This window comes from Prunus persica, chromosome G6 (genome assembly GCF_000346465.2).
Source record: "Prunus persica cultivar Lovell chromosome G6, Prunus_persica_NCBIv2, whole genome shotgun sequence".
Classification (NCBI taxonomy): Eukaryota; Viridiplantae; Streptophyta; class Magnoliopsida; order Rosales; family Rosaceae; genus Prunus; species Prunus persica.
This window is the reverse complement of record NC_034014.1, coordinates 14,658,637-14,675,660: the sequence shown is the minus strand read 5'-3', so window position 1 is coordinate 14,675,660 and position 17,024 is coordinate 14,658,637. Positions and strand designations below refer to the sequence as shown.

General features: G+C 37.1%; 1 protein-coding gene across 4 annotated transcripts; it reads left to right on the top strand.

Moving 5' to 3' along the window:
* LOC18773700 (pre-mRNA-splicing factor ATP-dependent RNA helicase DEAH1) lies at nt 603–7,585 on the top strand. Of its 4 annotated transcripts, none has more exons than XM_007208513.2 (3): nt 603–5,335; nt 5,444–5,612; nt 6,782–7,585. In XM_007208513.2, exon 1 carries the CDS (start codon nt 1,555–1,557, stop codon nt 4,711–4,713), a length of 3,159 nt encoding a protein of 1,052 aa, XP_007208575.1. In that variant the 5' UTR covers nt 603–1,554; the 3' UTR covers nt 4,714–5,335; nt 5,444–5,612; nt 6,782–7,585. The 4 variants fall into 4 exon arrangements, with proteins under 4 accessions (XP_007208575.1, XP_020421824.1, XP_020421822.1 ...); XM_020566235.1 differs by having other exon boundaries at nt 603–5,612; nt 6,782–6,885; nt 6,977–7,585; XM_020566233.1 differs by having other exon boundaries at nt 603–5,612.

The following is a 17,024-nucleotide window of genomic DNA, read 5'->3' as shown; positions in this document are numbered from 1 at the left end:
ATAGTAAAATAATTTATTCCGCTCGTTCTCACTCTGCTTATTTATATACAACTCTTACCTAGCAAAAACATAAAATCAATTGAAAACAAAATCACTATTTTATATACATATATATAATTTTAAATTTTAATATATATTATTAGAGAAAAAAATTAATTTGAATTTAAAATATAAATGTAATAATATTATAAATTATAAGCTTTTCTGCACGCGCTTCTGCACCTGCAAGAGGCTTTTTTTAAAAAAATTTAAATTTATTTTAGAATTAAAAAAGATAATGGATAGTTGTGTTCTATAAAAATAGGATCCATTATCTGAAATTTCTTTTAATTTTAATTTTTTTAATATGAAAAATTATGAATTTACCATATTATCCTCATTTAATTAATAATTTTAATTCTTAATGTTTGCATTAATGAAGGGCATTTTCTGGTATTTTGAATGTTTCACCATTCTCTAACTTTTGCTTTATATATATAGATTTTTCTTTAAAATAAATTTAATTTAATAAATGAACTTTAAGATCGGTCCGTAATGGACTACAGACCGGCCGACCTATTGAACTTAATTAAAATTACGACCGTGTCGTGCGGAGTTTTATTTAAGCGGGCTATCGTGCCGTGCTGGAGCCGGCCCTGTCCGATTGACACTTCTACTTGGAACTGCATCATCCACATCCATGGGTTCTGATATTTTTTAAAGACGAGGGTGGTGTACGGCGGACAGCACCCCGGTGGCAAGACAAGGAAGTGGGGTTTGAGGGTTGGGGAGGTTGGGGTTAGAGTTTGAGGAGAGAATAAGAGAAATTGGGTGGGAAACTGAAATCCTGGGTCAACACGGCTCAACATTTTATATTATGTGGGGATGAGAGACCGGATAAGGATAGGAGAAATCCAATTTCCTAATCAGAGGAGGCAAAAGATTGCACAAATACGCTCTCTGTTCGGAAAGTGCTCTTCGTTGTTTTTTTACACATCTATTTTCTCGCCTATTTTCGAATGTTTTGTCTTTATGTTATTTTCTTACGCCTGTTTGGAAAGCGCGTCGGTTTCATCCTAACCCTAACACTTTGAGCAGCCCAAGTTGGTTTATGTAAATCTGCCTGTTTCGACCACCAAGTTGCCCCAGAGAACCCACTTCCAATTGCTTATGAAGATTGCTGGGATGCTCTTCAATGGGTTGCTGATGCATTGAACAACTTTTCATAAAATTAGGTATGTTTGGCTCATCTTATTGTATTGATGTTTTGGAGTTGGACTCCTTTTTCATATTAGATTGTCTCAAATCCTCTTCTTTCACGGAACGTAAAAAGTAAGGAAAGCCGGTCCTATATATTTCTCTCTCTCCTCGCCTCCTGCCCAATCTCTCAAACTTTCCTTTCTCTCTTTCCCGTGTCGTCCCCGTGTATTGAACGCACGGCGAACTGTCAACTCCGGCCGTTTACAGTGGTCTCGGAAGTAGCCGCGCAGTCCACACGAAGCTCGAAGCTCACACAGAGCCTTTCTTTCGGAAGACCAATCATTTTCTTTCTCTCTCAGCCAAACAAAAGAAAAAATGGGGAGCGAGAGCAATCTGAATACATGGGTATCCGATAAGTTGATGACGTTGCTCGGATATTCTCAGCCTACTGTTGTTCAGTACATTATTGGATTGACCAAACAGGCAAAATCACCGGCTGATGTTGTGGGCAAGCTTGTAGAATTAGAATTTGGGTTGTCATCTTCGGCCGAAACAAGTGCATTTGCTGAAGACATCTTCGCAAGAGTGCCCCGTAAAGAATCTGGTTTGAATCTATATCAGAAACAAGAGAGGGAAGCTGCCATGTTGGTGAAGAAGCAGAAGACATATTCTCTCTTGGATGCAGATGACGAAGATGACAATGATGGCGATACATCTTCTGCCCAGGTTATTTCCAAGTCCAGGAAAGCTGATTCCCATAAGAAACGATTCAGGAAGAAGGTCTTGAGTCAAGAAGATGAAGATGATGAGGTGATTGCACAAGAGGGACAAGTGAGACGAGTTAAAAGACGAACTTGTTCCCCAGATGACGATGATGGTTCAGAGTCAGAAGAGGAAAGATTGCGTGATCAAAGAGAGAGGGAGCAATTGGAGCAGAATATAAGGGAACGGGATACAGCAGCTACACGAAAGTTAACGGACAGAAAATTAACACGAAAGGAAGAAGAGGAGAATATTCGGAGAAGCAATGCATTGGAGCGGAATGACCTCGAAGATTTAAGAAAAGTTTCAAGACAAGAATATCTCAAAAAGAGGGAGCAAAAGAAATTGGAGGAAATCAGAGACGATATAGAGGATGAGCAATACTTATTTGATGGCGTGAAGCTCACTGAAGCAGAATATAGTGAACTAAGCTACAAGAAACAAATATACGAACTGGTGAAGAAGAGGTCAGATGAGGTTGAGGATATCACTGAGTACAGGATGCCAGATGCGTATGATGAGGAGGGTGGTGTTAATCAGGAAAAGAGATTTTCTGTGGCTGTGCAACGATACAGGGACCTCAGTGCTGGGGATAAAATGAACCCATTTGCAGAACAGGAAGCTTGGGAGGATCACCAAATTGGAAAAGCAACGCTGAAATTTGGTTCAAAAAACAAAAAACAAAAATCTGATGAGTATCAATTTGTATTTGAGGATCAGATTGATTTTATCAAGGCATCAGTGATGGATGGTGATGAGTTTGATGATGACAGGCAACCCTCTGAGTTACTTGGGTCGAAGGCGAAATCGGGCTTAGAGAAGCTCCAGGATGACAGAAAAACACTACCCATCTACACCTACCGTGATAAATTGCTTGAAGCTGTTGAAAATCATCAAGTTCTGGTTATTGTTGGGGAAACTGGTTCTGGAAAAACTACGCAGATACCCCAATATCTTCATGAGGCTGGATACACAAAGCGTGGAAAGATTGGGTGCACACAGCCACGGCGAGTTGCTGCTATGAGTGTTGCTGCAAGGGTTTCTCAAGAAATGGGGGTCAAACTTGGGCACGAGGTTGGTTATTCTATTCGTTTTGAGGATTGCACATCCGAAAAGACTGTTTTGAAATATATGACAGATGGAATGTTGTTGCGAGAATTCCTTGGTGAACCAGATCTGGCGAGTTACAGTGTGGTGATGGTGGACGAGGCCCATGAACGAACACTCTCAACTGATATTCTATTTGGACTAGTGAAGGATATTGCTCGATTTAGACCAGATCTCAAACTGCTTATCTCAAGTGCAACGCTTGATGCTGAGAAGTTCAGTGATTATTTTGATTCTGCTCCAATTTTCAAAATTCCAGGGAGGCGGTATGCTGTTGATATCCATTACACGAAAGCACCAGAAGCCGATTACTTAGATGCAGCAATTGTCACTGCACTTCAAATCCATGTGACGCAACCACCTGGAGATATATTGGTATTCCTCACTGGTCAGGAAGAGATTGAAACAGCAGAAGAAATATTGAAGCACAGAACAAGGGGCCTAGGGACAAAAATTGCTGAGCTGATTATTTGCCCCATATATGCAAACCTACCTACTGAGCTGCAAGCAAAAATTTTTGAAGCCACACCTGATGGGGCAAGGAAGGTTGTCCTTGCCACAAATATAGCTGAAACTTCGTTGACCATTGATGGGATCAAATATGTTATTGACCCAGGGTTTTGCAAGATGAAGTCGTATAACCCAAGGACTGGAATGGAGTCATTGCTAGTTACTCCCATCTCAAAGGCATCAGCAATGCAGAGGGCAGGTCGATCTGGTCGAACGGGTCCTGGAAAGTGCTTCCGGTTATATACTGCCTACAATTATTACAATGATTTAGATGATAACACAGTACCAGAAGTACAAAGAACTAATCTTGCAAATGTTGTGCTTACGCTGAAGAGCCTTGGTATTCATGACTTATTGCATTTTGATTTTATGGACCCTCCGCCATCTGAAGCGTTACTGAAAGCCCTGGAACTGTTATTTGCACTAAGTGCATTAAATAAAGTGGGTGAGTTGACTAAAGTGGGTAGAAGGATGGCGGAGTTTCCTCTTGATCCCATGCTATCTAAGATGATAGTTGCTTCTGATCAGTACAAGTGTTCAGATGAAGTCATTTCCATTGCTGCCATGCTTTCCATTGGTAATTCCATCTTTTACCGTCCCAAGGACAAACAAGTCCATGCTGACAATGCTCGTTTGAATTTTCACACCGGGAATGTGGGAGATCACATTGCATTGCTCAAGGTCTATAACTCATGGAAAGAGACCAACTTCTCAACCCAGTGGTGTTATGAAAACTATATACAGGTGAGGAGCATGAAGCGTGCTAGAGATATTAGAGACCAGCTTGAGGGACTCTTGGAGAGGGTTGAGATTGAGCTGGTCTCAAATCTCAGTGATTACGAGACCATAAAGAAGGCCATTACATCTGGCTTCTTCCCTCATTCCGCAAAGCTTCAAAAGAATGGATCTTATAGAACAGTCAAACATCCACAGACTGTTCATATACATCCCAGCTCAGGGCTGTCACAGGTGCTTCCGAGATGGGTTATATACCATGAATTGGTACTTACAACCAAGGAATATATGAGACAGGTAACAGAATTAAAGCCGGAGTGGTTAGTGGAAATAGCTCCTCATTATTACCAGCTGAAGGATGTTGAAGATTCGATGTCAAAGAAAATGCCCCGGGGAGAAGGGCGCCCACAACAGGATTGAGAACTTGAAGATAGTTGTATATATCACTGTAGCTGGTGGTTTGTTGGGGATGGTAGAGCAAAAGAAGCCTGTAAATACAATTTTGTGTACTAGAACAAAACTGCATTTTCAACTAGTTGACACACTAACAACTTGGGGCTTATAGACTGAATCTTTTTGCAGTAATTACAAGAGAATCTGAGGGTATTCTTTTCTTACCGTTACTTTACAGGTTTAGTCGACACACAAACAACTTGGAGTTAGGCAACTAAGGTGTATTCTGTATCTGACAAATCTGTACAAGAATAGATGTTCTTATGTTGTTTTGAATTTTATTTGAGTTCTCAATAAATAAATAAAAATTATTCTTATTTCACATGATATAACCCAATTTCTGGAAGTGTCATTGCTAGTTTACTTCTCAAGCCTGGTTCTCTGAAAAGGTTTATACGTAACCTTTTTTTTGGGTGTGACTATATTATATTTAAACCGGTGTAACTATATTCTATTGCAGTCGCTTATTGTAGATTTTCAAATTTAAATTTGAACGGTTTGAAGCTAGATTGCAGTTGATAGCCTTTGCCACATTGCTAAAACCTTGTCCTTATTAATATTGATGGTTGGGGAAACTGGTATTGGAGTTGTGAGTGAACTATCATTTTTAGAACTTACTTTTGGAATTTGAAAGCCACTCGGCGTATTTCTCCAGTTGCTATTATTTAATTTTGTTAATCTATTTATTCTTTTGCAGGATGGGGCATTAATATTAACTGAGTCACTGTTCAATGGGACTGAAGATCTTGTAAAACTTATCTTATTGCGGAGTGACATCTATTTATGTTCTCAAACTAAGCACTGATTCATCTATGATTTGTGGCATTCTTGAGCTGAACCTCTCAGGAAATCCTATTATGCAAGAGGTTTGTTCTTTTGTCTTGGTATTTTGCTAATTCTTTTACCTGTTGTGTTTGTGACTTGCTTGCAACTCTGTATATTGCTGTAGAAAGCAAATAATTGTGATTTTTCTTAACAAAAGATAATGTTGGTTTCATAATTTGTGGTCATACCACCTTCTACCAGACATTGTTTTACATAATATGTTTAGGTTGCCAATGACGATATGTGTCTGAAAATGGGAATCATATGATAAGTATGGGAGTTGAACATAAAAATAGTCGATGGGTTTGTTTTATAGCTCCAATGCCTGTGAATTTAGTCTGCATACAGATGCATTTAAGTTGTCTCAATCAATAGCTGATCTAGTTAATGGAATTCAAAATTACATTTAGACGTGTTGCCCTGATATTCTTGAGGTTGTTTAATTGAAGCTACATCAGATTCTTAGATATTCTTGAGGTTGTTTAATTGAAGCTACATCAGATTCTTAGTCCATTCCCCTCTCTCGTAGCCTTCCATTATGCATTATGTTCGTTGCACTTTCTCAGACCCACATATCAAATACACTGAAAGCACCAAAAAAAATTACAAAAGAAGAGAGAAATCTTTGGTAAGCAAGCATAGCCAATAAGAGAGGCATATCTTTGCTTTGAAGTACTCATGGCGTACTGATTCCTATTGGAATAAGGACAAGGATTGGAAAGCCTTCAAGAGCCAGAAATACAACAGACGGGTCAATAAGACAAAGCAAGAGAGCAACTGTGACTTCAATTTCAAGCCAGGCCACTATTTAGAACAGACATGTTCACATATGCATACTTGCCTCTTGTGAAAATCTGCCCTTGCTTGTTCTTGAAGCCTCTAGTGACCTTTGCCTTCTAATACCACAAGTAAATTCTGCATGAAAGAGTGAACCCGAATGTAAAGGCTATGGATCGAATATATAAATATTCAACGATAAACTTGAACTGGCTGTTAAAAAGCCTGATTACTATGCAATGTTCCCTGCTCTCAATAGAATGTTGTCGTTGCCATTTTGTCTTTTTGTTATTTTGACTTGAGAAAGAGCCTTCTGTTATGAGAGAGTTTCTTGCTGAAATCCTACCCAACCAAGAGTCTGTGCTTTGCACTTAGTTTTACTTGAGGATTTTGCTATACTAGCCTGACTGAAGTCCCTAAACTATGAACACAGGGTAGCAATGTGTTATCATCAATGCTTTCAAATTCAGTGTGTTGTCTGAAAGTTTTGGTCCTTCAGAGGTGTGAGCTTGGAGTTGCTGGAGTTCTTCGAATCAGGTTCACACACTAGGCCAATTTAGTACTCAATATACTAGTCCTTAGAAATGAACTTGTGAATTGTTGGTTTGATATTTTAAGCTGGTAATAGTTTTCTTGAGGAGCTCAATCTTGCTGATAATGCCAATCTCTGGCGGTATCGGTATCCAAGGAAGTAAATCCTGCTCAACAGGGTTCAGCAACTCGGCATGAACTTGGTGATAGTGAAGATGATGAAGTTAGAGTTGAAGCTGCTGCATCTGGTGTCGATGACAGCTGCATAAGCATATGCCAAAGAAAATCCTTGTCTGCTGAGTTCCAGTTTATTTGCTTTCAACTGCCATTGGTATGGCAAATAATTTGCGATTTCTTGACCTTAGCAGTAATGGTTTTTCACAGAAAGTGCAGAGGTATTGTATTCTGCATGGTCAAGATCAAGATATGGTTCAGCTCGGAAGCATATCAAGGACCAGACAATCCATTTGTTCTTAGAGGGAATGAAATGTTGTGTGAAACCCTGCTGCAGAAAGGATTAATTTTCTTGCTTTGCTGCTACAATATCGTCATCCAAGGGAAATCACAAACAGTTTTGCCAAATCAGCAGGGCCTGGTTTTTTTCATGCTTGCTTTGTTTTTCTTGGTTATTTTTTGTTTAACTCATAACTTATCAGACAATATTTTGATGATGCAAGCAAAAGCCTAAATGAGTTTCTTCTTTTTATGCCTCAGAACAAAGGTTTTTTTCTTTCTTTTTTTCTTTCTTGGTACAAGCAATAGGTGCCTAGGGGTTTCGAACCTTTGCCCACATGAGTGGAGGTGGACGAGCTCAACCAACTGAGCATGGCGCCTCACAACAAAGTTAAATTAGAGGGATAGGTGTCAAAATATTATCCAAGGGACCGAGGATGCATAAAAAAAATGGGGCTTATAGGATTTCAGCTCCTTTATCATGAAAAAAAAAAATTAGGCTTATACAGCACAATCATCAATATGAACAACTGATGAAATTCTTACCATGCGAACTCCATTAGCCCTCCGTTTTAAGGAAATCACCAAATTTTAGATTTCACACAACAGCACAGATAGAGGAATCGTGTTAGAAACAATATTAGGTGTCGCCATTGATTGTAAAGTTGAGAAAGGAAAATTCTATTAGGATTCATCAATTTACTTTTGGGACCCAACAGTTATTTTTGAATTTGAATTGTTCATTTACCTCAATGTGAATTGATAATTACTCACAAAAAGCATTTCGAAAAAAAAATATCAATTATTCTCACTAGATGCAATAGCTATACCCTGAACCTACAAACAATCCATATTACCCTTTTTCATCCAATCTTTACTCACTTCACTCTTATTTTTGTTGTTCGAAATAAAACACTTCATTAAACCCATAAAGGGAACAACATGGTACAGCCTAAGCAAGATACAACCCTAGAAAACAAGAAGACATGCAGAGGAGTCATTCTATAGTGGGGTCTTATATATGGCTCTTAGGCGAGATTCTGTCTCTTAATTGTTGAATCAAACTTACTAATTTGATTCAATGGCTAACTAATTTGATCTAATGATTAAGAGATAGAACCTCACCTAAAGGCTGTATATAATGCCCTCACTATATAACTACTAAACTCAAACCAAAGTCTAGCAAGAGAAGAAACATCCTCACTCAAAAAAAATGAAAAGTAAAACAGAAGAAACATCCCAATCCAGAGCACATAGCCCAAAGGCCCACTCCAAATACAATTAAAGCCCAAAACCAAACATAAAGCCCCATTCAGAGCACTTACATTGAAAAATATAGGACTTTTTATTAATAGACTCATTTTAATGTGACATATTATACAATTACTCTTATAGCTCCTATTTAGAGAGAAAATTTTAAAATTAATCACTTATTATTTTCTAAATGATCGTTAGTGCGTTAAAATTTTTCTAAAACCAAAAAAGAATCCACTGCAATTGTAGCCATTTATAATTAGCTGTGGGACCTTCAACACACTCTACTCTACTTTGTTGTCATCAATGGCCACTAAAAACTCACTTGATCATATCAAGGGAATAACACTATTTATTGTGTCAAATCATGGGCCTCCCCTTGAATTGTGCAAAGCATAGTGTTATCTATTGGCATTACATCACCTCCTAAAGTTGCTCAAAATAGATCAAGCTAATTTTAAACATTAAATTTGCAATCAAATGGGTTCATTATTCACCTTCTTTAAACGACAAACGTGGTAAAAGTAAAGGGTCTTAAGTTTGGAGGCTCATGATTAGAAATTAGTGACATTTTTATATGATGCATAATTTCTTGATTGTTCTAATCTGATATCCATTTTTGACAGTAAATTTTGGCCCCCACATTTTTAGTGTTTGCCTAATTATTGTTATGCCCTGTAAAGTCACTGAGTAACTTTTTCAGTCACAAGGGGGGAAAAAAAGTTATTTTTTGAAGCTTTCGGCTTTTTAGTTTACTTTTTGGCATGAAACAGGGAACAAACTGCAGCTACTATTTTAATGTGAGGCAGGATGATAGATAGAGCCAGAGATTTTAGTACGGGGTCCATGCTAATCTTTGTTTAGGACACCTTTTTTTTAAGGATAGTGTTGAGTGTGATTTGGCTTTATACCCACCTTCTAATTCGATTTATGATTTTTAATATAATTTTCCTCATACAAACTAGGGATTTCGAACCTCTGCTCGTATGAGCGTAGGTCGACGAGTTCAATCAACTGAGCTCATACATTATACACATCCATGGTAATTATCTTCCATTGCTGAAGAAGCAATGAGCCAATAACATAACTTGAAATGAGGAGGACAATGATGAATTTATACACCACAAATCACAGTATACAGACATACATCATCAAAATCATAATAATACATATCAATGTATACACATGCATGGCCAAACAAAAAAAATCATCAAATCCCTCATGAATTCCAGATTTCAATAGAATCCAATGAAGCCACAAATTATAACACAACTCTAAATCCATCAACACACCCACATATGTATTATGGTGCTAAAATTGAGTAGCCTTCTTTTCCTTTTTTTCGAGTATCTCTTTTGCTCTTGCACTTGTTATAATTTGCTATCCATTGCGAAAATTCATTTTCTTATCCTTAAAATGATTGCACACCATAAGTAGAAAGATGATACCTATTCCTCGTATTTCCTCATTATATGTGAATTAAATTGGTTATAATTCGAAATTGTTCATCAATACATGAGCATGCATCTGGTTACAAAGTAGACGATTATGGATTATTCCAAAACATTATTGAACAATCTGCCAATACACCCATGAAGAAAAATAACATTATAAGCTTATCTTTTGTTGCATATTATTCAACACTTAATTTTGAACCTTGTAGGGCAGTGGTATTTCTCTCATTATTAAAAGAAAAAGAATATTGATTTCCACTGAAAAATGTGTATAATGTTTTTATCTCGTTTTGTATTAAATAAAAAATACTAGAAATTTGAAGATGTCATGCATGTGAGGCAGCTATTGATGGGAGAAAGAGAAAAATATGATACGTTTACTATTTAAATGATAAGTTTATTTTGTTTTAAATTTTTTATTTAAATTATAAGTTTATTATCCTTTTACCTCATGATTATAAATTATTGTTTCTCAACATGTTTACTAATCTGTAATCGGGTAAGAATGAGGAGTTGAATTGGGGTAGGAATTGTATTGATTGCTTATAAGTTGTTTATTAAATTCTCATGAGTCGAAATTAAAACTAGTTTGATTACTAAAATGCACTGTTTACAGATAAATTATTAGGTTCAAATGGATGGCAAATTTGGAATTTTAAAATTTGTGTGAGGATATAATAAGTACAAAAGATGGATTTCCGATTTTGAATACCACATACTACTCAAAAAAGAGTCAAATTCCTCTAAAATCATAAGTTAAATTCCGAATTTTGTGTGAACTCCGATTTACTTTCTCATTCCGCTATTCGAGGTAATAAAGGAGTAATTCATAATCGAAACTCCTTATTTTGATTCCCATGGATTGATAAACATGCCTAAGGTACTTTTAAACTTTTTCAATGTTTCATAGTTTGATGCCTCTAGCTTTACTTAGGACCCTGTGCATTACCCTATATGGAAGATAAAGAAAAATTAAATAGAGGTATGACATGATGTCGTGTCGTCTTTAGTTTTAGGGGTCATTTCACCTTTATTTGTCGCCAACGCCATGCTGAGTGAGTGAGACTAGTCCTTCAAATTCTTTCTTTCCTCAAAAAAGCTTAAATAACGTCTGTGATAGGGGAGTTGTTTCTTCTTTAATCATACAACATACCTTTCATTATAGTTAAAATCTCATCATAATTAGTATTACGTGATTCTGTTGGATATACAACTGCTCTATCAAATTTGCAATTATAGTACAAATGGGTGGTGACAATTCCACTCCATTACTCCACCATTGAAATCTGCATAATTACCTACCAATTACTTTCATTATTTCACCAAAGGGATTGTAAATAGGGTGGGAAAAAAAGAAAAAAAAATGCAAATTATATTTGAAAAGACATGAAGCTTCTCCATGTAGAAACTATGTATCTTTTGATTATAATGTACAGAATATAACATTAAAATTATATCATATCAGTAATTAGAGCTCCTGTGAAGCTGTCGATTGTCTACTGCTCAAGCACACCCCAAAGAAAAAAAAAATAGAGAAGAAGAAGATAAAATCAAACAGTCTTTCTCCTAGTATACATTTATAGGAGATCTCAGAAACCAAACCTGAACAAGCTAATTAAAAACATTGTCATATCAAAACAGCCCAAAAATATTAATTACCCTTTGACAATTCCATGTACATTGTTCACCAAATCTTCATGTTTGTTGTGAAGAAAATTAAAGAAAGAAAAAATTAATCAAGATGACAAAGAAAATCCCAGGTGATCACCTTTTGTCAAAAATGAGACTGGTGTGGCAATATTGATCAGGGTGATCTCCAACTTCTTAAGCCGATATCATTGTGCTTCCTTGAGGGTCCAGAAGCCGGAATAGGTATCCTTCTTGGCAAGAACCCCGAAAAGTGGCCTGAATGCTGGTACTTCGGCTTGAGCTTGAAGACTTGGGCGGTTCTTGACGCATGGCAGTTGCCGAGATTAGTGAAGATGAACGTCAAGAAGAGGCATACAAGTAGAATTACAGGTCGTCTACTTGAAGCCATGCTAGCTTGCTGGAAATGAGACTAGCTAGAATGGAGAGAGATCAGATATTAGCGATATTAAAGAGGGTTTGGTGAAGATGGGGTACTACTTTGGTTTTGAGGGTATTGATGAGCAAAAGGTAGTGAGAGCAGGGAACATGGGCAATTCAATGCACAATTGTGTGTGTGTGTGTGTGTTTGTTCTGAGAAATGTGGTGGAGAGAGAGAGACAGAGAGAGAGAGAGAGAGAGAGAGAGAGAGAGGACTTTAAAAAACAATCAGATGCTTCTACAAGTAAAAGCAATGTTGGAAGCCAATAGAAGAAAGTCGAAAAGTTTTGAGCAGAGAAAAAGCTTTTCAATTTCAAATGGTCTTCTGGCTTTAGGTTTGGAGGTGATTATTAAAAGGGTTAGAAAAAGAAGTGGACCACGAAAAAAAGAAAAGAAATACAGTTATATAGCGCTTGCTTGCTGCTATCTCAAATTGTCAAATCAAATGCCAAGAAAACCTTATAAATTCCCTTAAAAAAAGGGGTATTAAGCAGAAGTTGAGTTGAGTCGAGGCAAGAAAGAAAGAGAAAGAAAGAAAGAAAGAAAAAAAAAAAGTAAAGGAAAAAAAAAGGGGGGAAGGAGAGGGTTAGGGATTATGTTATGTCATCCTTTTGAAATGGTTAGGTGAGTGTTTGGTCCTACCGACTAAGCAACTGGTACTGTTGTTTTAGTCTTTAGACCCCCACAACAGGAAATCTTGTCCCTTTACCTCACCCACTTTTGTAGGCTTTATTTTGATGCTCTCTCTCTCTCTCACTCTCTCTCTCTCTCTCACTCTCTCTCTCTCTCTCTCTCGTGTACATGTTGTGTGTCAAGTACTTGGTACCCATTCCCCTAATTAAGGAGGAGAGTCTTGGCTTGGTAGCGTATTGTATACGTCATTGTTTGCATTGTGCAGAAACAGTAGGTAAACAAATCTTGATATAAGTTGGAAAGCAGGTATGCACGGACTACTGACCTCAATGTATCTCCATCACTCCCTCCCTCCCTCCCACTGTTTCAGACTGCGCGTTTTACGTTTATTCACTTTTCAGTGTACTATATGACATGGCATACATCACCATGTATTGATATCTATATAGGGCTTATAGCTATAGCTACTTTGGGGGAGATGAGTATTGAGGGGCATGGGATTCCAGGGAAAGGGCTCCATCTCCATCTACATCGTCTCATCATTTCCACAATCCAACATTAATGCTTTTCTAATTTGCTTCCCCGACAATTCTCTTGTCGGAACTATTTGACTCTACACGAAATTGTAAATTTGAGATTTGAAGTCATATGAACTACACGTAACGTTCATGTAATTAGATTTAGAGTCCGATTATTTGTGTTTCCAGATTATAAACATGAACCACAAATTCATACAAAAATAATGAACATAACTAATGACTTAAGTTCATACTTTAGGTATATAGGAAGAGAACAATTCTTAGCTATAAAAATTAAAGCGTCCGTGCGCAATGACTAGAGACATGGGCAAAAGCAAGCAAAAGCAAATGGTGCAGAACTAGAAAGAGAACAATCAGAATAATATACTGATATATTTGATGTATCAAAAGTTGAGGGAGTATTTCTTTTTCTTTTTTCTTTTGACCAGACATTGAGAATTCGCTTAAGGTTCTGATATCAGTTACCTATACGTGTTACTTTATGATTACTAGTGTCTCTCAGTTTGATGGAAAGATATTAGATGATCCTTCCTTCATTGGTTCTACAGAAATAAACGAGTGTTCTCTTTCTTTAACTAAAATTTTTTATAGGTACTGAATCTGACAAGTTTCTTAAATCTTAACATATACGGACGTCAACATATAGGAAAAAAATTCTTGTAACAGAGTTTCTCTTCAGCATATGTCTGTGCATATACTGTTTCAACGTCCAAGTTGCATTGCAGAGTGAACTAAATGCTAGTGTCAGAGTCTAGTGTGGGACCCCTACTGCTCTGTCCTACTACGTATCTGAAGCCTTTTGAGGTTCAATATTGAATCCCTAGGTCCCTTGGAAAACTCTGTAGCTGTTGAATACTGGCGGACCAGAAAAGTATAGCGCACACTGTACCATCTTTGAAAATAATGTATGTGTGGAAAAATGGAGAATAATGTTAGAAGGTGTTGGAGTTACCTCCTCAGGCCTAATAGTCTATGTATATTGTTAATGACTATTGACATTAGAAGAAATGGACAGGTCTTGTTGAGAGCATTCCCAGAGCGGGCTCTAAGGTGGCCATGAGGAGATAAGCTAGAATACATGGGGCTTTCTATTTCATACCGAATCTCATTACTTATTTTATTTACTGATTCAGTTAAAGTGTGTGTTCAAGACATTAAATGAGGGCACAGATATGTATGAGTAGGCGTGGTAATGGGTTGGGTTGTGTTGGGTTCGTATTGTGTCGGGATAATAAACGTGTTAAGAATACTCAATTCAAACTCGACCTATTTAATAAATGTGTAGTGTAGGGTCTGCGTAGTCTTAAACAGGTTATTAAATTGGTTACCTAGTTAATAACTTATTCACTCATTCCTAATTTCCAATTAAAAAAAGAGAAAATATTAAAAATAGGAAACATGAGACTACATCAGGTTAATAAATAGGTTGTTTCATATTTTTTTTATTAAAAAAAAAAGAAAAAAAAAGAGAAAACATGATACTATAGTAGGAGTACTTCTTGAATATTAAAAAAAATAACATCATGGCGGCTTCCTGATTCCACAATAGGAGCCTATAGTTTGGCCCTCTGGATCTCTTCTCTTAGGTTTTACACACAGCTTCTTGGGGCTCATCCCTTGAGCTCCCAAAGATCACACCCTTAGCTTGAGCATAACTTGTGTCGTGATCTCGTTGCTTGCGTTTACCCGGTCGATCCAAGGCCTCCATATGCTTTTGCGTGTCTTGAGAGTAAAAATCTATCATCTTTGATAGCTTTTGATTCTCTTCCTGCAATATTTCAAGCTAATGTCGATTCGTCTCCACCGTCTTCGCCTGCTCCCTCTTCAAACTCCTTATCATACATTGACAATCTTCAACCAAATTTCGTTATGCAACCAACTGAGCTCTTAGCACCTCTACCTCATGAGATTTCACAATGAGTGATGCCCTACACTTGCGATAGATATCTCACTTTGCATGCTCAGTGTCATGGCTTCACTCACCACTCGATTATCATTCCTCGTTCCCAGCACACTCACATCCCTACGAGTCACCAAACTCCTTACAACTCCAACAACAGCATCATTGTCAAGGAGTAAAGAGTCTTTTATAGTAACTGGTCCTCGTGAGGAAGCGAAGTAAGGCATCCACACTGATGTAGCCCCTTACCCCCATGTTTGTGTTAGCGGAGCTAGGTTTAGATCGAGAGAAAATGGGAATGAATAGGCCATTTTTTTTTATCTGAGTTTGAGGAGATGGGTTTAGATTTTTCTGAGTTTGAGGAGTTAGGTTCATATGGCAGTTTGAGGAGAAAAGTTTAGATTTTCCTCAAGATTTTTATGAGTGTGATTTTTTTCTCCCATTGTTTCCTTTTACATAAGTAATTTGTAGGGCCGCTCCATAATAATAATATATTTTTGAATTTTTATCACAAATTATCCATGAGGTTTGCCAAATTATCACCATTGGTCCTTTATGTTTTTTTTGACATTATTGGTCCCTTACGTTACACCTCACACATCAATTTGGTCCCACCGCCAGGTTCCGTCAAAATTTTCCTTTAGATTGCTGACGTGGACGCCACGTGGATTAAACAATATTTTAAATATTTTAGGTTTTATCACAAATGGTCCCTGAGGTTCACAAAATTATCACTGCTTATTATCACAAAACATCCTTGATGTTTGCGAAACTATTACATTGCATCCTTAAAGTTTTTTTGTATCACTCATAGTCCCTAACGTTAATATGGGTGCTCTCAAATGGTCCTTCTGTTAAAAAAAACTGTTAAGTCCAGGGATATAATCGTCAAATCAATCCAAAATTATAAAATATATATAAATTTCTCTCTCCCCTATTCCTTTTCTGTTTCCTTTCCTTCTCTCTTCTTTCTCTCTCTTTCTTTTTTTTTTCTTCTTTCTTCCTCTCCCCGAGTTCAGTCTTCTCTCTCCTCTTTCTTTTTTGTTTCCTTCCCTTCTCTTAACCAATAAAACGAACCTGCATATTAACTTTCAAGACATCAAGAGACGTGATTGCAAGATGGGTAGTGCCAGCATTGAGCATTCCACCACCAGTGCAGAGCCTATAATATGCAGGTGAAAATTCCTCACACAGCCTCCCTTCAACCCTTCTCATGATCTTTCCTTGTTCCCAAACTCTCTGACTTCCAATCTCAAATAATCACATTCCTACAAGCTCCAGGCCCAAGTGGACCAAAACCCATTTCATAGATTCTTCGGTCGGAGCCGGGTCAAATAGCGAGAGAGAAAGAAGAAAAAGAAAGAGAGAGAGAGAGAGAGAGAGAGAGAAGGAAAGGAAAGGAAACATAAAAGAAAGAGGGGAGAGAGAAATTTATATATATTTTATAATTTTGGATTGATTTGACGATTATATCCATGGACTTAACAGTTTGTTTTAACAGAAGGACCATTTGAGAGCACCCATATTAACGTTAGAGACCATGAGTGATACAAAAAAACTTTAAGGATGCAATGTGATAGTTTCGCAAATGTCGGGGACGTTTTGTGATAATAAACCAAATTATCACCTTTGGTCCTTTATGTTTTTTTTTTTTTACATTATTGGTCCTATATATATTTTTAAAATAGTTTAACATTTAAAATCTTTTAGAAAAAAATTAATTTAAAAAAAGAGAAATTTTCAAAACATAATTTGTTTTGTATTCAAATCCACTTGGCATGTTATTATTGGACATGTAGGCTTCATATACGATGTCACGTCAAATCCGTCAGGTTTTGTTTGAAA

What these genes read in the sequence shown, in the direction of transcription:
- LOC18773700 (XM_007208513.2), top strand. Translation starts at nt 1,555, where the DNA reads ATGGGGAGCGAGAGCAATCTGAATACATGGGTATCCGATAAGTTGATG.